We start from the raw sequence: 24,227 nt of genomic DNA, 5'->3' as shown, positions 1-24,227 counted from the left end.
ATGAACGTACCAGAGGAATGTAACGAAGGAAAATAGGTATCTAAAACATGTATATTTGGATTTACTTTGAATGTAGTCAGTTTGAGGTGCCCGTGAAATCTCTAGGAGACGTCTATAGTTGGATACATTTACAAATCTATTGCTCTGGTAAGCTGTTTAAGAATCTGGTCATTGGAGAAAAGATGGCATAGAATAAGGAGGAGTCTTCTTTTGAAGAGGTAAAAGGAAAATTTGAGAGCATCTGAGCTAAATGAAGGACAGCTAGGGATACAGACTAGAACTCCAGGGAATGCTAATGGAAGGTTAGAGGAATGAATTTTATTTCAAAGATATGCTGGAAAAGCAGTTACTTCAAAAGACTAAAGATTAGAATGTACCCACTGATGGTGAAGTATAAAAGCTTTAAAGAGGAAAAATAGGGATGAGATGGAGACAATTTTATGAAATTTAAGAAGTAGTTCTGACTTAAGAGGACATGCACCTGGGGTAAATGTGCCTTAGTTCTAATTAAACAACTCATTGCTGTTCCATAGTCTCTTTAATGTAAAGATGCAAGAGAACTTTTTTAGTTTAACTAAACTGACATTATTGAATAATATTAAACTTTATTTAGAAATTGTATGGTTTTTTTTCTTCCTCCAACTCTCCCTCTTTTCCAACTCTCCCTCCCTCCATCCTTTCCTAGGAGGGAGCTAGGATGGAATGTAGAGTTTGGATAAATGGGACATTAAGGGGGGAAAAGTGTTGTTTTTTAAATAGTTAGGTGACTTACTGGGTAGATCTTTATTTTAAATAATTCTGAGCCCCAGTATAATAGTTGACCCTTGAATAACACAGGTTTGAACTGTGCAGGTCCACCACAGATTTTTTTTCAGTAAACACAGTACTGTAAATGTATTTTCTCTTCCTTATGATTTTCTTAATAACATTTTTTCTCTAGCTTACTTTATTGTAAGAATATACATATATATTCTTATGTACAAAATATATATAACATGCAACATATGTGTTATTTAACTGACTGTTTACGTTATTTATTGGTAAGGCTTTCAGTCACTAGTAGGCTATAATTAGTTAAGTTTTGAGGGAGTTAAAAGTTATATGCAGAGTTTCAAGTGTGCTGTATTACTTACAGTTCTTGATAAACTGAAAAGCCACATGTTTGCAAGCACTACCAATTGTTTTTCATTCACTCATTTTTCATATATTGCTCATCTACAGTGTGGTTGATGCTAAATAAAGTAGGATATAATTCTTGCTTTTCAGGTGCTCACTTCAGTGGGCAAATGAGAATGTGAGATAATCAAGATGGAACATACTAAATGTCGTAAGAAAGGTAGAGTTCATTGGCAGAATAAGTGGAAACGTCAGGTAGGAGGTAGCATTTGAATTGAGTTTTGGGGCATTAGAGAATAATGGGGGAAGTTAAGAGACTTAGAATTTTAGGTGGGAGATAAACACAGGCTCAGACTTAGCAAACTCTGACTTACTCCATTGAGTCCTTGATTTTGACAACCAATAACGGATGAAAATTATACCCATAGAGTATAGTTATGGTCTTGTCATAACATTTCAAGAAATGAAAATGTTTTAATGAAAGCAAATTGTTGTTAGCCTGTTTGTCATCTGCCACATTTCAATTGAAATACTTGTGAAAATAGATGCAGTGTTAGTAGCACCTGAAGTAGGAATATGAAGAGTTTGGGAAATTTTGAAATAACTTTTTGTTTGGATATAATTTCACACTTACAGAAAAGTTGCATGATTATAAGGAATCATGTATATTATATGATTTTTTCTGAACCATTTGAGAATAAGTTGGAAACATCATACCTTTTTACCACCAGTACATTGCATATTTTCTAAGAACAACATTCTCTCGATAACTACAGTACAATTATCAGAATCAGAAAATTTTATATTGATTTAATATAATACAATCTACAAGCCACATTTAAATTTTGCTACCTGTCACATAATGTACTTAATAGCTAATATTCTTCAAGTCCAAGATCACATCCAGGTTCATACACTGTATTTAATTGTCATTGTCCTTTTATTCTCTTTTAATCTGGAATTATTCTTTAGCCTTTCTTTATATTTTTTGACCCTGACATTTTTTGAGGAGTTCAGGACATTTGTAGAATGACCTTTAATTTGAGTTTGTTCTTTGTATTCTCATGATTACATTCAGGTTATGCATTTTTGACAGAAGTATCCTAGAAATTACTTTTTGTCCTCAATGCATGATATCAAGAGTACGTGATTTTGAATGAATGAATATAGTCAATAATCTTGTAGTAACTTATGTATGGTGACAGATGGTAAGTAGACATCATGGTGCATATTTCATAATATATATAAATGTTGAATCACTGTTGTACACCTGACACTAATATTGTATGTCAACTATATTTAAGTTAAAAAAAAAAGTACATTTTTTTGTTTGCTCCAATATTGGTGATGTCTGTCAGATCATACCATATATTATTATTTTCCTCTTTGTAATTAATAAGTACTTTTTGGGCAGATACTTGGGACTATGTTCTTTTCAGAACCTCACCTATTAATTTTAGCATCCATTGATGTTTTTTTAATTCCATCATGTCTTCTATATATGTTAGTTGGTATTCTACATAAGAAAGAGCTCTTTTTTTTTAACTTTGTTCATTCAGTTGTTTATATCATACGGACTCATAGATTCTTATTTTATTTAGTGAGTTGTATAATATATTGCTATCATCTTTTTAATGCCTAAATTCTCCCAGATTTGACCAGAAGAATTATTGTCAGACAGTTTTTTGTGTTATTTTAACATTTATTCATTGCTGTTTCAGCATTTTCTTATTTCTTGGTACAAAAATTCCCCTTTTTTTCAGATTTGTAGTTGCTGTGCTCCAAGCCCTGAATCAGCCTTTTCTCTTAGGATCCGTGGTTCTTCCTAACAGAAAATGACATATAAAACCCAAGCCTCTGAATCAACCCTCTCTCCAAGGAGCTCCGGTTACTTTTATTGAAAAAGTGTTTACATATGTGTGTGTGTGTATATATATATACTATAATATAGTGTATTTATATATATATATATAAATACACTATATACACATTGGTCACATTGGTGGCATTGTTTTTGCTTCTAGGCCCTCAGTAAACATGTCCATGTCTGTGCATATACATGCATGTATATTCATAGTTTTACTCTCTGTAGATAGGTAAATATGGAAATAAATAAAATATAGATGTGTGTGTGTGTATATGTATATGCATAAGTGCCTATACTATACTCATGTAGATATATACCTATATCCATCTTCTATATAGATGGATATATAGATTTTGAAATACATATTGAAATATATGAGATATATGTACACATACAGACACACAACACAACAAATATGTGTGTATACTCATACCAACAAAAAAATTTTAATTAATCAAAGCTCAGGTGAGGCCCTGAGGCAGAATAATGAGATTTTACAGAAGAGGGAACTATAGGTGACTTCTTTCTACTAAATTCTTTTTTTTAATTATTAATTTTTTATTAACATATAATGTGTTATTTGTTTCAGGGGTACAGGTCTGTGATCTACTAAGCTTTTACTGCATTCCCCAAATCACAGTCTGAAAAACTGAAAGGAGATAACTTTTCTTTGAGGTAGCCAAGACCTTCCTACCCACTTCCTTGGCCAGTAACATGAAACTGATGCTGAATTACACTCCTAGCCCTGTAAAGTGACTCGGTGTTTTGTATCTATGTCTGAAGGTGTAGAGATAGTAATTAAGAAGGAGTTGAGGCTGGAAGGGCTGTAGGAGTGGCATATTCTGGGAACTGTAGTATTTCATTCAGATTTTCTGACAGTAGAAGTACTACAGATACTCAGATTATCCAGTAATTAAGTTCACTCTCATAGTAACATGAGCTAACTTTGGAATCAGCCATGCTGAATTTTAGCTGCAGTAGTTTTGCAGATATACAGAAGATAAAATATTACAAAATGCCCCAAATTAAGCAGTATCTTATTCATTATTAGTCATTGTTTTTCACCTTAAAATCAAAGAACACTGTGTATATTGTATTAAATATTTTAGTTTCAAATGTATGAGACTGAGAAATCCTCAGAAAGAATTGGGAGGATAAATGAATAATCGACTGAGTTACAGGGTTCTCTTTTAGGCTTATTTCTGCTATTTCAATAATGAATATTTAGAAAAAGTTAAAAATCAACAAAACTTTATTGAGTACCTTATTCCACTTGCTTTTGTTTGAACTACAGTTAAGTGCAAACTATACTCTTCTTTCTCAAGGAATGTAATCAAGTAGAGGAAATAAGACTAAATGAGGCATTATTCTGAATTGGTAAAAAGATTCAGGAAATACATTGAGTCCTCAAGAAAATTAATAAAACAAAATCTAGACCTAGACATGATAGTGAATCTGCAGTCCATAAAAGACATAGGGAATGCTGTAAAAGAAACCAGAAAACAAAGCCTGATTACCTACAAGCTCAATTAGGCTGATAGCAGAAGTATTAGCTACAACCATGGAAACCAAAAACACCAGAGAAAATAACTACTGATCTAGAGTTGTATGCCCCAATAAAGCTGTCATGGTTCAGCCCTGAAAGTAAAAGTTACACTGACTGTGTGAATGTTCCTAACATTCCCTTTTGGGGATAACATGTTCTAAGTCAAGTCATTGCTCAGACCTAAAATCTCCTACCAGTTGCACTTTGTTTGAAGACAAAATGAGTAGGACTGGTTTCTTAAAAGCCTTGGAGTTTTTAAATTTTTAAAAAAATTTTGTTGTTTTTATTCTTTTTAGTTTGATGAACACACATCTTCATTGTGGCCTCTTCTCTCCCTTTAATTGTGATTTGTTCTATCAGTCTTCAGGTTGATTTCTGGGGTATTTAAGATGATTTGATAGTTATCTAATGGTATTCATGGGACTATACAAGCCAAGGGTCCTTCTAGTCGGCTGCCATCTTCCTCAAAACACCCCTGCCATGGAGTTTTTTTAAATGCTATTTTTATTAATAAGTGAAGTGGAACTGAGTAACACAAAATAGATACAAATTTAGTATAGATTGTGTTAAAAGGAAAAGTCTGTCTCTAAACTTCCGATATGGTAAAACCTGTTAATATCAAACATTGTTTACATTTGTGATATATTTATAAGTCAGACTTTGTTTTAAAGATTTTATTTATTCATTTGAGAGAGAGAGAATGAATATAAGGAGGGGGAGAGCACAGGGAGAGGGAAGAGCAGACTCCCCATCGAGCTGGGAGCCCAACATCGGGCTCGATCCCAGGACCTGCAGATCATGACCTGAGCCAAAGGTTTCATTAAGAGAAATCCAGGAAAATTATCAGTTTAAGGCAGATGCTTAACCATCTGAGCCACCCAGGTGCCCCTATAAGTCAGACTTCTATATTGACTCCTCTTGGTTTATTTGTGAAATCAGAGCTTCCTCAGCAAATGAATAATGTTAAAAGGAGATGCTTAGGTAGAACTAAGCTATTTTCAACTGTTCTATGAATATCTGTTTAGTAAAAATACCATGTACATAATCATTTTGAGCAGAGAACTGAAGTAAACTGTTGCTTCACTGTACAGTTACAAATTATTTAGTTTCATTCTGTCATTTAGAACTAGATTTCTACCAAGTTGATTAGCCTAAGTTGTTAAAACATTTTAAAATTCATCTTTTACTAATTCAGGTAGGTAATTTATTTAGTCTAACTTCTGAGATTTTTCTTTGATTGCAGGAGGCAAAGAATTTCATAGATATAGTTAAATCTTTCAGAATTTTTCTTTCAGTTCAGTTTATTTACCTTTACCAAATCAGGATACTCTTAGCATTTGGTGTTTCTCTTTAGGGGTAGATATAACTAACAATTTATGAGTTTTGTTGTTTTTTGTTTTAGACTAAAGTTTTTACTCTCCTGATGGGCCCAATAGAGAAGTTTGTATCTTACATTGTTAATAAAGTTGCAAAATAAAAATTGTTATTGCTCTGAGTCTATCAGGCCAAATTTAGTTTGTTGCTAATGAGAGGATTTCCTTCAGAGTAAGAAAGAATGGAAGCCTTACAACTTAGTAGTAAAGTGAACTTTATATTTTCATTTAATTTAAATATTTATATTAATTGTCTTTTATCTATCCAGTCATATCTCTTGTCATATATGTCTTGTCATCTCATTTCATTTCTCAAATCCAGTTCCAAAAGGGTCTGATGTACTTTCTGGGAGCCTTCTTAGTATCACCCTCTTCCCACCAATCACCTTAAATTTTAATCTGCCAGAATAATTTCAGTGCTTTTGTAGTGGTAAAGGGTATCAGTGTTTGCTTCTTATTTAATTAAGGAACGGAAATAATGCTGAAATGTATGAGATACATGATAAGCACACAACAATTGCTCAGTAAATATCTAAATAAATTTATTGCAGAGTGAACATACCTCTTCTGCTGGAAGTACTCCACTGAGAACTGATTTTTTATCAGACTTCATTTTCCTTCTTTCTATAGTTTCTTTGATCATCCCTTCATTAAAATTTTCTTTAATTCCTAGATTGAGAAACCCTGAGCTAGAAAAGAGTTTAGTTAGACTCTAATTCCTTAGAGGGCATTATTCTATTAGTAGCCAAGGGCTCTATTTCTTGAATATATAATCTCAAAATTACTTTCCTTTCTCTTCCAATGTGATTTCATTAAAAGAAATCCCGGAAAATTATCATTAGTAATTATTTTCTTTCCAGTGTTTCAAATAACAGTATACTGTTTCACAGGTAGTGTAAGTACTTTATAATAGAGTATTATCAGTTTCTACCTCCCATAACCTCTAACCTTACTGTCATTCATTTTACTTTTCTATAAGCTATAACCACAAAATACATTGTCGTTATTTGAACAAACCGTTATCTACTAGATCCAGTAAGAATAAGAAAAAAAAATACAGTTTACCTTTATTTGTTCTTTCTCTCATACTATTCCTTTCTTCATGTACATCCAAATTTCTGACCTATATAATTTCCTTCTCTCTGAATAATTCCTTTAACAGTTTTGCAAGGCAGATCTCCTTGCAAAAAAATTCTCTCAACTTTTTTTTTTGTCTGAGACTGTCTTTATTTCTCTTCCACTTTTGAAGGATGATTTTACTGGATACAGATTTTTAGATCAGTGAGTTTTTTTCTTTCAATACTGAATATTTCAGTCCACTGTCTTCTTGCTTGCATTGTTTCTTTTTTAAATTTTTTAATTTAAAAAAAAATTTTTAATTTAAATTCAATTAATTAACATATAGTATATTATTTGTTTCAGGGGTACAGGTCTCTGATTCATCAGTCTCATGTAATACCCAGTGCTCATTACAACACATACCCTCCCCAATGTCCATCACCCAGTTACCCCATCCTTCCACCCTTCCACCCTTCCAGCGACCCTCAGTTTGTTTCCTATGATTAAGAGTCTCTTATGGTTTGTCTCCCTCTCTGGTTTCATCTTGTTTCATGCTTGCATTGTTTCTAAGAGAAGTGTGATGTAATTCTTATTTTCCTCTGTAACTAAATTCCCACAATTCCCTCCCCTCACTTCTCCAATCCCCCGTGTCCCTCATCTGGCTTCTTTCCAGATTTTCTCTTTGTATTTGGTTTTATGCAGTTTTAATATGATAAAGCTAGGTATTGTTTTTGGTATTTATCCTGCTTGGAGTTCTCTGTACTACTTAGATTTGTGGTTTTGTGTCTGTCATTAACTTTGGGAAATTCTCAGCCATTATTACTTGACATAGTTCCTCTGTTCCTTTCTCTTTCTTCTCCTTCTGGTATTCACATTTTATATATGTTAAACCTGTTATAATTGTCCCACAATTCTCAGATATTCTATTCCATTTTTTCATTCTTTTTTTCTCTTTACATTTCTATTTTAGAAATGTCTATTGACATATCTTGAAACTCTATTTTTTTTTCCCTTGGCCATGTCCCTCCTACTGATGGGTGCATCAAAGGCATTCTTCATTTTTTTAAAAAAAAAGATTTTATTTATTTATTTATTTGAGAGAGAGCACGAGAGAGAGCAGAGAGCACAAGTGGGGGTGGAGGGGCAGAGGGAGAAAGAAAAGCAGACTCCTTGCTCAGCAGGGAGCCCAATGCTGGCTTGATCCCAGGACTCTGAGATCATGACCTGAATCAAAGGGAGACGCTAAACCCAACTGAGCCACCCAAGTGCCCCCATTCTTTATTTTTGTTATGTGTTGTTATGTGTTTTTGATTTAGCATTTCCTTTTGATTCTTTCTTAGAGTTTCTATCTGTCTGCTTACATACTTATTTATACTTGTATACTGTCCACTTTTCCCAATAAATTCTTTAACATGTTAATCATAGTTGTTTTAAATTCCAAGTCTTATAATTCTGAATTCTCTGCCATATCTGAATCTGTTTCTGATTAGAGTGATTCTGATTCTTATTAGAGTGAAGATTTCACTTTAGAGCATGCTTAGTCTCTTAAGCTTTGTATGAACTTCCCTAGAAACAATGTTTCCAGTGAATATTTGAACACAAATGACATTTGGACAGAGATTTTTTTCTCATCTCCTTTTGAAATTATCTTTTGTTGATTTTTCTAAATGTAGAGTACAAAAAGACTGTTTCTTTTTGCCTTTTAGTATGCTTGGTAATTTTTTGTTGAAAGCTAGACATAATGTATTGGGGGAAAGGAACTTCAGTAGATGGGTGGTTAGTTTCAGGTCTTACGTTTATCTGGCCAGGAGTTAGGCTGTGTTTACTATTTGTTATAGCTCTGGGGTCCAAGGCTAAAATTTTCTGTTTAGTTCTGTTTCCCTTATTGTCTTCGAGTTTTCCTAGAGACCTTAAATAGGGTGTGAGTCCTACAGTTCTTCTGTAATTCCCTGTTAATTTATAGGAACCCTAATGATGTAGTGGTAATGTGGGAATATAGGAGGAAATGTTCTATGCTCCTGTCATTAGGTCTCATTCCTTTAGTGAGCCCGAATTGGCCACTTCCCTTCCTTCATGTCAGTTAAGCGCTGGTAAAATAGTTTCTTTTATGGGCAAGCCTTATTAAGGAGAACAGAAAGGTTTAGAATATTTCAAAATGGTTATTTTTCCCCTTCCACTGCTGCAAGCAGGAAAGGATTTTTCTCATGTCTTCACAGTGAGAACCTCGTGGGACTCATGGAAATAAAATTGGGAAACGTTTGGGAGATCTGTCTTTAAGGCTGCACCTCCTATTAATTTTTAATCATTAAGCTAGTCCATCCTGAGCCTGAGCAATTAATCACTTACATTTTAAGGTGTTCCTTCCACAGTATTGGCTTCAACCTATGACTTCTGCACCTGGGGTTTTGCTTCCTGTAAGCCCTGATTCTCTGCATCTGCCTGTCTGTTTTTCCAGTTTTCAGGACAGTAGTTTGCTCTTTGACCTCATTTCTCTGATAGATGTAAGGAGAGTTGTTGATTTTTAGTTTGTTCAGCTTTTTTTTCCTTTTGTGCAGATGGTAGTGACTGCTTCCAAGTTCTTTATACGTTGGACAAGAAACCAGAAGTTTCTGTTTCTTATTAGAGTGAAGATTTCACTTTAGAGCATGCTTAGTCTCTTAAGCCTTGTATGAACTTCCCTAGAAACAATGTTTCCAGTGAATATTTGAACACAAATGACATTTGGACAGAGATTTTTTTCTCGTCTCCTTTTGAAATTATCTTTTGTTGATTTTTCTAAATGCAGAGTACAATCCCATGTAAGCAGGAGGGCAATGGATCCTTGATGCTCTCTTTCTAAACCTTGATCCAGCAATTAGAAAAGATTTTTTCTAAAATCTCTTTTTAAAGATTTAAAGATTTAAAAAAAAGAAAAACCCAAACACTTCTCCCTCAAAACGTATAGACAGGATGAATAGTGAGGAGAATTTGTGTACTATTTTCAACTCCCTTCAGTGTACCAGATACTATTCTGTGTGGCTACAAGGAAGAGTAAAGGTAGGATACCCAAATTATAATGTCCTAAGGCTATAGGTAACAGAAAGGTGCATGATACGAAGCTCGTATATTACAGGATGCTATTCAATCACATCCAGAGGAGCACAGAGGTGGGACACTTCATTTTAATCTTGGAAGGGTTGAGATGAGGCATGAAAAGTTGCCGGAAACAGTTGACATGTGACGGGGGCTAAGGGAGAACATTCAAGGCAGACAGAATTGCCTAAGACATAGAGGGTTTAATCTATGGTTGCTTTTCTTCTACAGTCAGGAATTAGAGAGCAAGGCAAATTGGGCAAGTTACACAGTGTCTCTCCAACTCTACTGATGTATGGTTTTATTATTTGGTTTGATATTTTGTGAAGACACTTGTCCTATAACGTATTTTGAAACCAAGTGTAAGCAGTTTTTGAATCGTTTTCTATTATCATGTAGTATGAAAGTTGAGAATTAACTGTAATATTTTATCTCATATTGACTTAAGGTATGAACTGCCAAAATAGTTTAATTTTTTAATTCTCAAATTATGTCTCTGAAGTATTTTGCGTAGTGGTAGAATTAACTTGGGTTTGAATTAAGTTTGATTGGTTTTATTATTGCTTTAAACATAAGGATATTTTATGATTTCATAGGTAATAGGAAATTTTCAGAAATGATAAGCCACTCATTTTAGCTAATCTCAGGTCATTTTTCTTGAAGTGGCAGGCCATTATATAAATTCATACATAATTTTGTCTGATTCTACATATTTTTAGTTTATTTTTTTAAGGTTTACAGCACCACTACCTCTGGTGAAAGTATAATGAGTATAATTTTGACTACTACATAAAGATGTGGGAATACTATTTGATTAATTATTATTGGATTATTGCCTTGTTCTAGTGTAGTGTTGTAGTGTTTGAAATTATCATTACTAGCCAAGGTAAAGCTCTTCTAGCATGCATCCAATATACTCCTTCTAAAATGAATGAATACATATACATAGAAGAAAGAATTTTGGGCTCTTTAAAGAAAGCAGGATAGGTAATGTCTTTTAGATTACAGAATACAGCACCAAAGCAATTGACATCTTAATTTTCTAAAAAAATAATCTTCTGATTTTATTTTATAAAATTTGACTTTTAATTATGTTGCTGCTAAAATTATTCTCTGAGATATTGTGCATAGATGATTAAAGACATTTTTGGAGAGAGCAACACTTCTTAAAATGACCATTAAAATTTATTAAATCATTGCTTTCACTTGGTATCTCTTTCCTTACTCTTTTTACTTTCCTTCACAGAAATAAGGCATTAGCTTTCCAGTTTTGCTGTAACAAATTACTGTAATTTCAGTGGCTTAAAGCCACACAGATATATTATCTCACAGGTCAGAAGTCCAGTATGATTGTCACCAGACTGAAATCAAGGTTTTCACAGACTGTGTTCTTTCTTGGAGACTCCAGGAGAGAATCCATTTACTGCTTATTTGTTTGTTGGCAGAATTCAGGTCCTTGTAAATACAGGACTGAGGACTTGTTTTCTAACTGACTGTTAAAGGGTTATCCCACGTTTTAGAGGCTCATGGTCTCCTTCCTCCATCTTCAAAACCAGCAATGACCATTCAAGGTCATTTCACTTTGCATCCCTTTGTTCTTCTGTGATCTTCCAGTTTTAAAAAATTAGAGGATTAGATTGGGCTAATTTGGGTAATCGGGATAATCTCCCCATCTCTGGTCCTTAACCTTAATCATATCTGCGTAATTCCTTTTACCATGTAACATAACATATGACTAGGTTCCAGGAGTCAGAATGTGGACATATTTGGGGAACTATGTTTCTGCCTGCTACAAACAGTAATACTAACTGGTGCCTAACTTTGCTGGATTAATTTTTCTTTTTTGTATAGAATACCTCCAACCTTTTCCTCCTGGATTCAGTAAATACAAAACAGGTGTTAGGATTCAGTCAGGATAGTACTGTATCAGGTACAATTCCTATATGGAAATCATAGGAGAAAACAGATTCTAGAAACACTGAAAAAAGAAAATACGGTTTCAGAGTACTGCTTTGAAAAAAACAGGAAGTCCTTATATATTTTTGCAAGTTTATATTAACTAGCCCTAATTTTTAGTATTAAGGTTCATAGTTAGTCACGTAGCAGCAGGAAGTAAGCCAGAATCTCCTGATTTAGTATTAAAACATTTCAGTTATAAAATGAATAAGTACTAGGGATATAATGAACAACATGATGACTACATTTAACGCTGCTGTAGGATACATAGAAAAGTTTCGCAAAGAATAAATCCTGAGAGTTTCCAACACAAAAAGAAATTTCTTTCCTTTTTTTACTTCTTTCTTTTTTTTCTATCTACGTAAGAAGATGGATGTTAGCTGAACCTGTTGTAATCATCTAACAATATATGTAAATGAAACCATCATGCTGTAATGCCTGAAAATTATACAGTGATGTATGTATGTCGATTATTTCTCAATAAAATTGGTGGGGGTGGACACTCAAAGATAGAGAGATACTCATTCAGAGCAATAACATAATTTATGTGAATTTTGATAATGGATAATATTACATCTTAATGTGTTATTTTTTTTCCTATCTAGATTATCACAAAGTATGTGTATGAGCTCTTGGAAAAGGACTGTAATTTGAAAAAAATCTCGATTCCAGTAAGTCCAGTTTAAAAATTATTAAACTTCCAAATCAAATAGTTTTCAATTCAGAAGAAACTATTTATATTTGTTTAACTGGGATAAGTTTAAACATTAAGGTCCTAATATGTTGATACTGATAATGATAATATTAAATGCCTGCCAGTATACCTCATTTCATTGTGCACAATAATTCTTTAAAATTAAAACTCTTCAATGTAGAGAAAAAAGAATAGTGATAACCAGTCTTTTTTGAAAGTGATGATGCCTTTAAAAGGACTACCCCCTCTGCCTTTTCTCATTTAATTGGTATAATTTACTTTTATGTATTTTTTTGAAGTAAACCAGTGTACTTGATATTACACTAGACATTCACTCTAATTTCCTGATTTTTATAATTATATATTTTATTTCCATGTTATTTGCTGTACACATTTCCAAATTCATTCCTCATGCTTCCTGTTTTATAACATGGCTCCTTCCCTTTCTTGCAGAACATTCTTTTCAAATTTTGTACATTCTCCCATCTCAGAGTGAAAAAGTTTGAGATTTGTTCTCAGTCTCAAATTCACAAAAAAAATTTTTAATGTAAAACATGATATCAAAAAATGAAGAAATAGTAATCTTATCTATGAAACAATGGTGCTGTTGGATTAGATGATCCTTACTGTTCCTAATATAACTCTTTGAGTGTGATATATAAAAATCTGGAAGGCTTAATGAAAGTAATTAATTTAAGGCACAAAACTTTGCCTATAAATACTTTGTTTACATGAAATTTTGCATGAGATTTTTAAATTCCTTGGGTAATGTTATTCTACCAAGAATTGGAGGGTTTGAGGATTTTTTAATAATATTTATCCTCACAAATTAATTCCAAAGTTCAATATTTAAAAGGAAAATCTATTTTATGTTTAATTTTATATAAATACGCTCAAATCCGAGGTCACATTGTTCATCATTTATTCAACAAATATTTGTTTAAGAGTCTTTTAGGTTGCCAGGCACTATTCCAAGTGCTTGTAATGTACAAGTGAATAAAATATTATTCTGTGCAATAGCTAGGCTAACCCTCATTTATTTGGAAACTTTTCTTCCTTTTGTTCAGTCTTCCTTTCTTGCTAATTTTATTTCTTTCAAAGTTTTTGAAGAACAATATTTAAGGAGACAGCTTGATTTATTGTTACAACACAATTAAGACTGAGCCATTTAACTCTTTAATACTTGTATATGGAACTTTTAAACTCCCTTTAATCCCTTAGATTTCCAGCAGAGATCAGAAGATAATTGGCCATATAGATTATGTTATATGATTAAGTTTCACTAATTTTCTTTATAGAAAGCTTGAGAGTAGGGTTAGGAGGACTTTGTTTTGTAGATCTGGTTACTTTCCTCTCATTTAAATTTAGACTATAAAGCTAATAAGCATAGAGAAAGCTTTACATTATATGAGACCTGTAGTAAGTGTCATGTCCATTTTTGGTTGGTAAACATTTCCTGATTATATAAACTGAAAAGAAACTGAAATTTGTTTTGTTTGTTTTAGGAAATTAATGTCTCTCCTTAAATTATCATCATATATTTTATATCATTGTGAAATTTTTCTTCTATAACTATTCATTTTCTCCTGAGTTCTCTTAAATCCCAAAGCTAGCAGTGAAGGTGGTTTTTTGTTTTGTTTTTGTATCACAGTTTTGTATCACAGTTGTTCTTTTTATTATAGGAATACCACCGAAAGTTTTTTTTTTTCTTGATGATGAACTAAGTTTTAGTTTTATAGTTGAACTATTTCAACTTCAAGAAAGACTCCTTTCCTTTCCTTTCCTTTCCTTTTTCCTTTTTCCTTTTTCCTTTTTCCTTTTTCCTTTTTCCTTTCCTTCCACAGCACTCTGTGGAAACCTATGATTTGATGGTAAAGATCATGATCATGTCCCATGTTTATCCATACCTTACATATATTCTCATGGACAAATTATTCTCAATTATAGTATCTTACATTTGTGTAGAACTTCAGATTACATAAATTAACATAATAACCTGATTATAAATTTTCATTCATTTTATTCAGCCATGTTTAAATGATCACAATTAGTGGGGTTCATGAGTATCCTAAAGTGAATTGTTAGCTGCTAAAAATTGTTTGTTCTCATTGATCATTTGTTCTTTGAAGTTGATTGGTTAATAAAGTTAGGTGGTGCACTCCAATGACTTTTATATGCATTCCTTAATGAAAGCTCAGTTTAGTGAATTAGTGCTGTTTGAAGACAATGGCCTTGGAACAGCCATTTTCAAACTCAGTTAAGCTAATGCCGAAAATTATGTTTTATTCATATAGATATTTTAGTATTTAAACTTAGTACTAACTTTTTACAGAGTAAGTTATAGATACCAACTTCAGAGTTCTGTGTTAAATTGAGGTGAATATAAGCCAATGACCATCCTAAATACTGCTCTTACTCCTTAATCATTAATACCACTACATTTTTCATTTTCATTGGCTTTTTCCTTAAATATTCTGATGTTCTCATGTTTTTAAAGTCAATTCTTCTGCATGTTCAAGTAAAACTTTTATTCATTTATTCATGGCTACCTTAATTTGCAGCCCTTAAATATTTTTGAACAGCATTTTAATATAAAAAACACATTTTTATCTTCTGAAAATAAGCACTCTTCCAGTTTTAAAGTGATTACTGTGGAATTTAAAGTGCCAACATTCCATTGCTTAAAAAATTGACTCAGTTCCTTGGTAACAGGGGACTTAGTCAAATAGAGAAAAGAAATAGTGAACAGCACCTACTGGAAAGTCTATAGCTACAGGGTTTCTTATTAAGATAAACAGATGTCCATTTCCATGGCCATTCCTGGATCCCTTAAGGCCTCAATGATTTTAAGAGGTACTTTTATTTGTGCACATTTAGACGTACTCTTTGGTAAATGAATGACTGGAAACCACTGTGGCCTCTTGTTTATTATGCATTGACAGCTTTGCTTTTTAATTTTTTCTTTTGTTCTTATCACTTTTCTTTTTTAAAAAGCCATTGTAACTGAGTGATTCCTCTATTTTCATATAACATTCATAGGTAAAAGGGAATTTTTCTTCTCAGATTTGGTTTTCCCCATCTCTCTTCTGTTTCCCTTCCTCTGACTTCAGTCATACCTGCTGTCATCATCATAATTTGCTTACTCTGGACATCACGTGCAAGAGAAGCTAATGTGTCTGTTTTATACTTCATACTTCAATTACTGCATACTTAATTACTACTAATATACACTTATGCCATTTTAATTTTTAGCATTGTGTAGCTCTTTTAAAATTCTTTACAGTCATATATTAGTTTAATCTTCAATATATGCTTTCTGAACCAGGCAAGTATTGTAACAAGTTAAGAGGACACATTATTTAGTTAAATGCCTTTTATTTAAAGGAGGCCACTGGTGATGCTAGATAACATTCCTTATTCTAAAAGTTTATTCATTCCTTTGTTTACTGAGTGCCTACAATGTGCCAGCCTCTCTTGTAGACATTGGGAATGTAGCTGGATCCAAACAGAAAAGTCTATGCCCTCCTGCACTTGCATTCTGGTGGTGGGAGGAGATGGTTAATAAACAGTTACATAAACAAATATATAAAGTAAAACATACATTAGATTGTGGTATATGCTCGGAAGGGACGAGGGAATTCTTGGGGAGAGTTTAAATAGGGTAGTCAGGAAAGGCTTCCTTGAGGAGAGGGTGTATTTTGAAGCCCTGTGGCTATGCTCTTCTTGCTGAAATAATTGCCCTTTTTGCCATTTAAACAAATGGCCACTGATCTATTTGTTTTAGAATTAAAGAAATTTTATTTTTTTTTCTCTTCCCAGGAATAGTGACTGGGAACATTTAGGTCCAGGACATTTTTTTGGGGGGGGGGATCTAGAGTTTTTGTCTATTTTTTAGTTTCATAATTTTATGAATATATACTGTTGAAGAAGTGAAGAACTATTTCATTACACAGTATGTGGACTGAACTTCTCTATGTGAGTCTGTGTATTACCGGCCATCAAGACTTTAGCCTCTGGCTCTGACATGGCTGCACCCAAGCTTCCATTCCCAGTTACTGGCCACTGCTGATGTGGAATACCATTCAGTACCAGCCATCAGTCATGTATAAAGGTTGGGAAGTTATCTTTTTGTAAGTCTTTTGAGTTTTTCAAATCTAAAACATACATCATCTGGTTTAAACCTAAACATTAAGTACAAAGAAAATGTATAAAATATTCATTCCATAAATAAGTACTACATAAAATGTATAAAAATACTCATCCTATAAATAACTTTATGTTATAGGAATACATAAATAATATTCCCTCATAAAATAATTGTGATACGAGCCTATGTTCAAATTATGAATGAAATTTCAAAGACCATTTACATAGAACAGTAGGTGATTGAGTTTTTAAATAGTTCCCTCTCCCATCTTTTAAAAGCTTAGTAGTATTCCTGGCTAATATATGATTTTCCAGCAGGTATATGCTCCAGTTGGGTTTTTCTGTTTTCTATTACAGATGCAATATACTTCTGTTACAGAATTATAGAGTCTAGCTCTGTGATCTTAGGCAAGTTATTTAAACTCCCTAGGCCTCAATTTCTTCATCTATAAATGAAGATAATAATAATAATACCACTTTAATGAGATTGTGTTTGAGATAATGTTTTTAAAACATTTAGCATAGTATCTATACCATAGGAAGCACTCAAAAAAATCAGTTCTTATTTATATTATAATATTAAAAGTGCATCAATAATATAGGGAGATGTAGTTCCAGTATTCGTTTGTCCTATTACTATCATGTCTTTTATGCTAATCCATCTCATATGTAGTTGTTAATGTCTAATGAATATTGTAATTTTTTTAAAGCTTTTTTACTTCTATAATTCTGTAATAGCCATTCTGTAGTTTATGGTAACCATTAGTTGTTTTCTCATTTATGTCTATGCCTGACCAGAAAACATTTATTTATTATTTAATTTTTTTTTAATTACAGGTAGATGCCACTGAGAGTGAACCAAAGAGTTTTATCTTTATGAGTGAGGATGCTTTGACAAATCCACAGAAACTGATGGTTTTAATTCATGGTAGTGGTGTTGTCAGGGCAGGTCAGTGGGCTAGAAGGCTTATTATAAATGAAGATCTGGACAGTGGCACACAGATACCTTTTATTAAGAGAGCTATGGATGTAAGTGCAATTTCTTTTATATTTTTTTGGCATTTTATAGCTCTGTTTTATTATGTGTTATAAATTATTTTATCCTGTCTCTTCAAAAGTACGTTCTAAACATAATTTTACCTTTAAATTGTTTTTTTATTTGTAATGAAAGATTATTCTGCATTATTTTGCAGTTAGAATGAAAAACAAAATGGTATTTTATTTAGATAATGTCTTCAAGATGAATATTTTTGATTCTAAATTTATTATTTGAAATTTCACTTAAATTATCAAATACTTATCAATATTATCTAAAATACTTATAAAAACATCAAGAGTGCTTTTGTAAATCTTTGCCTACCTAATTTAGTTAAATTGGAAACTAAAGGAAATCTACTTGAAATTAATTTCTTATTCTTTAAAAGAAGAGTTTAAAAGAAAGAGTTGGAATAACTCAGTGTTTGTCATTTCTTTAAAAACTCTGGAACTCAGAAATAAAATGCTTTAAGCATTAGACAAAGGCCTGTAAAATGGTAAATTGAAATATTTACTGAATTACTTTATTCTTACTTGAATTCTACCTTTCTAGAAACTGATATTTTAAAATTGTATTCAAGGTTTTCTTTCCTATAATAGTGAAATTGTTTTTTTTGTTTTGTTTTGTTTTGTTTTGTTTTTATTTGTTTTTTGTTTTTTGACCTAGCATTGTTAACATCTTAATGTTTGGCTACTTTTTTTTTTTTTACTGTCTCATTCTTTTTTTTTTAATTTTATTTTATTATGTTATGTTAATTATACTGTGTCATTCTTATGTTCTGCAGTGAACAGCCAAATTTTGCAAAGTACAGGTTTCTTTCAAATATGAATAGAGATTTTCTTCAGAAAAAAGTGTCTTGTAAAAAAAGATTTCATATAAGAACTTAAAATTATTTAGGAATATATGTGTATGTATGCTTTATAAGAGCTACATTATTACATTTTTGTAATTACAATGGGAGAAGAATTGCTTGATACACTGATGATTTCAAAGGTCAAAGATAAGTTCCCTGCTCTTTTACCTCTGAAATGATAAAATTAAGGCCCAATCCAGCTCTTAGAGTATATTTTTGTTAATAGTTTTTGAGGCCCTTAAAATGCTTCAAGTAGAATTTCTTAGGTTAATTGTGTATTTTTTTTTCAGTGTTCGTGAATGTGAAAAGAACACAAGACATTACTTTTGATTGGTTGCAAATGTCAGCAGTGCAGTTTTAGTAGAATTTAAGTAAAATTTAGTAGAATTTAAGTAAATATTTAGGTTGAGGTAACTCACATAAATATTGTCTTACTTAAACATTTATATTTCCGGCTATAAATACTGAAATGAACTTTCTCTCTGACACATTAGTTTGTGGTTATAAGAGATCCTATCAGTGATTAAGAACATTATATGTGAAATGTGATCACAGTACAGTGTATATTTGAAAATATAACTTAGTAAAGAAAATCATGTGTTTGTACATATGAGGGCTTGGTGAAATGCTGTATTTAATTATATTGTTCCTGCTACTAGATCAATTAAGCCTTTCCTATTTTAGAATATTTTATTGTTATGTAAGATTTTTCAAGATGAAAGAGTATGATAAGTCATGCTAAACATCTATGAACAAACTATCTGTTGATATCCCAAACAAGAGGGAGGAAGTTTGTCAGTAAATTTAGACTAGTCAGGCATTTTGTTCTTGTAAGTAGAAGTGTAGTGTTTAGAAGCTAACAGCATTTCATTGCCTTGACTGTTTTCTGCTTTTCTCAATAATAGCAACTCATGATTCCTTAAAAAAAAATCAGCTGATTTCTTAGTACTTTAGTATTTAGTGTATTTAGTATTTATGTGTTGTATACCTAAAATTTTAATTGATACACTTTTTCCTCTTTATAAAAAACTGGATATGAACTTTATTGTGGTAAATTTCTACATGGTGAATATTTAAAAATGGATATCTCTTTTTAATCTAGATAAAGTGATTTGTTACTTTGGCTTTACCTTTTCATGGTGTTTCCGTGGTGGTTCTTCAAGGGCTACCATGTGTGTTTATGTGTGGTGGGAAAGGGGTGGTGTTCTAGGAAGCGGGCAGAGGAAGACTGATTGGGAGGAGAAAAGCTGTCTCATCCTTACCTTTTAATCAGATTTGCTCTATTTTTATTTTGTGGACTTGGTTCTAAAATTGTATTCAAAGAAATGTTTCCAAAGTTTACAAAAGAATGGGAGCACTACTCGATTTTTTGCGATCTGTCAGTTTTTCATATCACAACTGAATTCTGATATTTCTCAGGATAGACCATATGATCTCTACTCAGTGTTGTTAATAGTATATCTGCTATGGCAGCTGTCCCTCGAGCTCACCCACTCTCACTAATAAACTTTTCCTGCTTGCACAGCTCAAAAAAATTTTTTCTGCTATATCTCTTGCAGATTTTTAGGATAAGATTAAAGATCCTAATATTAAATTCATCGCATTATAAGGTTAAAATTTTTTCCCGTCAGTAAAACCCTGCCTCTGAGCAGACTGTTCTGTAAAAAGTAGGTTTAAATCTATGGAGCTACTTCGGTTGAAGCTGGGGTGAGGATTGGAGCAATTTCTACAATGACCCCTGAGATTTCTTCCCCAAACCCTAGGGCTCCATAGCTAACAGTCTGAAAATTAAAGATATTCCAGTCCTTGCATTTTAGATACTTTAGACCTTTATTATAAAAAGTTTATTAAAGATTTGATGTTGAAGAAATAGTACATATCAGATACATCCCTACAGTGCTTCTGAGGTTGCCATAGCTCATATTTTTAGTGTTTAACAGTCTTCATTGCATAATACATTACTTGGAGTAAGAAACAGTATATGATATAGCCAAGTACTGATTATTCAGTGTTTGTGCAGTTTGAGAGTTACTCATACGTGTTTCTTCCTTGATCTTTTCTCATGTGTATCTTTTTAAGCATTTCAGTTGGTCTCTGTAAAATGGGCAAGGAAAGAAAAGTCATTACACTACTTAAAGTCATTTAATTACTAATTACAAGGGTAGAACAAGGGTGCAGAATTTAAGGAGTCTGTCACTCTCAGGGTTGTGTAGTATCTGTAGGACCCTGAGAGTGAGTACCTCCTTAAATTTTGGATGCTAGGCACCTCTCTGATATCTCCCTGTCCAGGCTTTGACTGATTGAGATGTATTGTCAAAAAGTTTTATGGAGAGTAATTTGAGAGCCACATTTTTCCATGCATCAGAATCACTTGGAGAGCTTGTTGAAACACAAATTGCCTTGTCCCAAGGGGGGATTTTGATGCAGAAGGGTCTGGTTGGAGCCTGAGAATTTACATTTCTAAGACTCTTCCAGGTGATGTTTATGCTCCTAATCTGGGTACCACACTAGAACCTCTGGTGTAGGTAACACTCTTTGGATTGGTTGAGAGTTTATTTATACTTCTCGGGCTCTAGGTATAATGGATAAGGTAGAACTTGATGGCAATTATATTTAGTATGACAGAAAGAAGTTCTAGGAAACGTTTTATAATAAAATCAGTAGAGCAATAAAGGTTGTTACGAAGAATACTTTCAAAACACTATATAAATGATTCATACTCAACATGACAAAATTTATTGATTTTAATAATTTTGTAAGACGTCTGATTACTTCACTAAGCCCACATTTTTACTAATTTCTCATAGCTGGATTATTTAGAAAAATCTGATGTTTCCATAATTACTTACCTTGAGTATAACTTTCATATTGTTATATCTAAGTTTAAAAATTATGCTATTTTTATCAATGTAATTGATATAGTTTGGGTTCTAAAACATGGTGGACTGAGCTAATTAATATGCATTTCTCCCTTCCACAAACAGACACATAAGAATAATGGATAAAACATAGTGACAACAAAAATATTAAGTATCTAGTTATGTCCAAAAGATAAAAAAGGAATCTTTAAATGCCTGACTACAAGAGAAAACTTAAAACCACAATGGCAAGTCCCTGTAGTGTATAGCAACCCAAAGGGGATAGCTGATGAGATATAAGCCCTAGGTCTACATTACAGCTTTGAGGTTGAGAGGCAGGTGCTAATACCAAGACCCTTGGGTATAGCTAAGGCCTAGAAGTTTCTGCCCTTTAAGTTTTCAGGGGTAGAAAAATCAGTTCATGGCCCAAAGGTGAAAAGAGGTTTATTTGACAGAGAGGCCAGGTGGGGTAAATAAACATCCTCCCTTGGAAAGTAGAAGCCACAGATCACACCCCAAAGTTGGATTTGGATTTGTAGCCTGAATTTAGGCAACCTACATAAGTGTGGGAATCTCAAACAAGCTATATGAATATAGAAATTGATTCGGAATTGATGAAACTTTTGGGGTACTAGGTGGAAGCAAACATGTAACTTCCAGTAGCAACACTTTCCAACCCAGGGTAAATCCCTAATGAAGATGAATTTCTAGTCAGAAACTAAAAATTTATGAGGAAATGATTCATCACAAAAGTCAAGTGAGGCAACCAACTATCAGACACAGTTGAAGAGAGAACTGGTAAATTAAAACCTAGAGTTGAGGAGTATAGCAGACAGAATATAGCAGAGAATCTGAGAAAAAAATTTGATAGATAAAAAGTCATGAAGAATAGAATAAAATCTAATATTCTTCTTGTAGATGTTTCAGAAAAACAATAGAAAAGAAGGGGAGAAGAAGCAATATATTAATTTCTGACAGTAAAGACATCAATCATTGTTGAAGCATGGCATAGCTTAAGCAAGACAAATGGAAAGAAATCTACACTTAAAATGTATTAAGATAAAACTGCAGAACATCAGAGGATACATGCAAGTAATCTAAAAGTCAAGTAAAATCAAAAGGCATATACCAAAATAGTGATTATCCTTTGCTAATCCTTCCTCACTTATTCTGTTGCCTAGATATAATCATTCAATACTTTGTGGTGTTACTTGTATGTTCTCCATCCATATTTTTAAATTATAATACTGTCTTTTGATTTATCAGTCACTTTCTGTTATGGTAGACAAGAATCTCTTTCCCATCATCACAGTTTTTGGATTAAATCAGCAATCAAGCTTTACAATATTACTACTACTTTAATATTGTTTATGGCTGATCCAGGTAGGTACAGTGATTACTTTTCATTTTTGCTGAAGTTTGTTGCATGGAATTGATATTTTTTTTCTATTTTCTTTGCAATAGTTGTTCATTTAGATTTTGATTTATCTCTCAGTAGTATTTTTACAGGGTCAAACTTGTCAGAGCATCTCATAGTTTCCTGTTCTTCTTCTGGAGAACTCTCTTTTGGAACCCTGTGGACTTTTGTTCCAGTCTTGACTGGTCACTTTCTAAGCCTGCCTATGTACCTGTCTGTCATCCTGGGACTTCCCTTAGATTGTCTCTTTATGTTTGAACTCCTGTTTCCTGGATCTAATGACCCCACCTTTTTGGATATATGCCTTCCTTTTGTTGGAGCCATCATAAAGTGATTGCAAGATAAGTTTTTGAAACCTTGTCTTTTTGAAAAAAAAATGCCTTTATTTAACTTGCTCCCTTTATTTTGATAATTCAACTAGGCATAGAATTCCAAGTTGAAAATCATTTTCATTCTGAAACTTGAAGGCTTTGTTTCATTGTCCTTTAGCTTCCAGTGCTTTAACTGAAAAGTCTGGTACCATTCTGATCTTGAATCCTTTTGTTCCCTCTGTGGAAGCTTCTTTTCCTTTTGCCTGGTGTCAGGAAATTAGTCATACTGCTTTTAAGGAATTTCCTGTGCCTTGGTGTTTTTATCTTTGTTTTGGATTTTTCATTGTGTTCAGCACTTGGTGATTCCTTTCTGTCTGTACTGTAAACTCATGATTCTCAATTCTTAGAAAACTTTTTGTGTTGTTTCTTGATCATTTTAATCTTCTCTTTTTCTAGAATTACTGTATCTTGGTTTTGGAGTTGTGGATTGAGCCTGTAAATGTTTTGTCTAACTGCCTATGCTTTCTTATTTTCCATCTATTTTTGCTCTAGTTTTGTTCTGGTAGGTTACCTACTTTATCTTTTAACCCTTCTACAGAATTTTTAGTTCTTCTACCATACTTTGGAATGGAATTGTCTTTTGAATCATTTTGCAGACTCTTGCACAGTGCACCTGATTGGAGCTCTGTGTCTCTCTCGTCCCCTGCTGTGGTCTTTTGTCCTCCCAGCCCTTCTCCAAGTATGTTTCTCAAAAGGAAACATCTTTGATCTCTTACAGGGCTATCTGCATAATGTGAGGTTATGACCTGGTTTTGGGGTTTTGGGTTTCTTTTTTTAAGGAATGGGATAATTGCACCTTATGTGAACTTAAAAGTAATGCCTCCGTTTTTTTAGTCTCAAGGCTTTCCAAGACAACTGGCATC

The 24,227-nt window shown here is 32.8% G+C and overlaps 1 protein-coding gene across 4 annotated transcripts in view; it reads left to right on the top strand.

The window, feature by feature from the left end:
• Positions 1–24,227, top strand: part of ARB2A (ARB2 cotranscriptional regulator A) — a 392,989-nt gene that overhangs the window by 76,675 nt on the left and 292,087 nt on the right. For all 4 annotated transcript variants that reach the window (XM_028089292.2, XM_028089288.2, XM_028089289.2 and 1 more), the window contains 2 exons: positions 12,595–12,660; positions 17,667–17,858. In XM_028089292.2, the coding sequence (XP_027945093.1) occupies positions 12,595–12,660; positions 17,667–17,858 (258 nt within the window). The remainder of the gene's footprint in view (positions 1–12,594; positions 12,661–17,666; positions 17,859–24,227) is intronic.

This window comes from Eumetopias jubatus, unplaced genomic scaffold, assembly GCF_037043125.1.
Source record: "Eumetopias jubatus isolate StellerSeaLion01/CBP00866 unplaced genomic scaffold, mEumJub1_p1.0 scaffold_5, whole genome shotgun sequence".
Lineage (NCBI taxonomy): Eukaryota > Metazoa > Chordata > Mammalia > Carnivora > Otariidae > Eumetopias > Eumetopias jubatus.
This window is presented reverse-complemented; position numbering and strand designations above follow the sequence as displayed.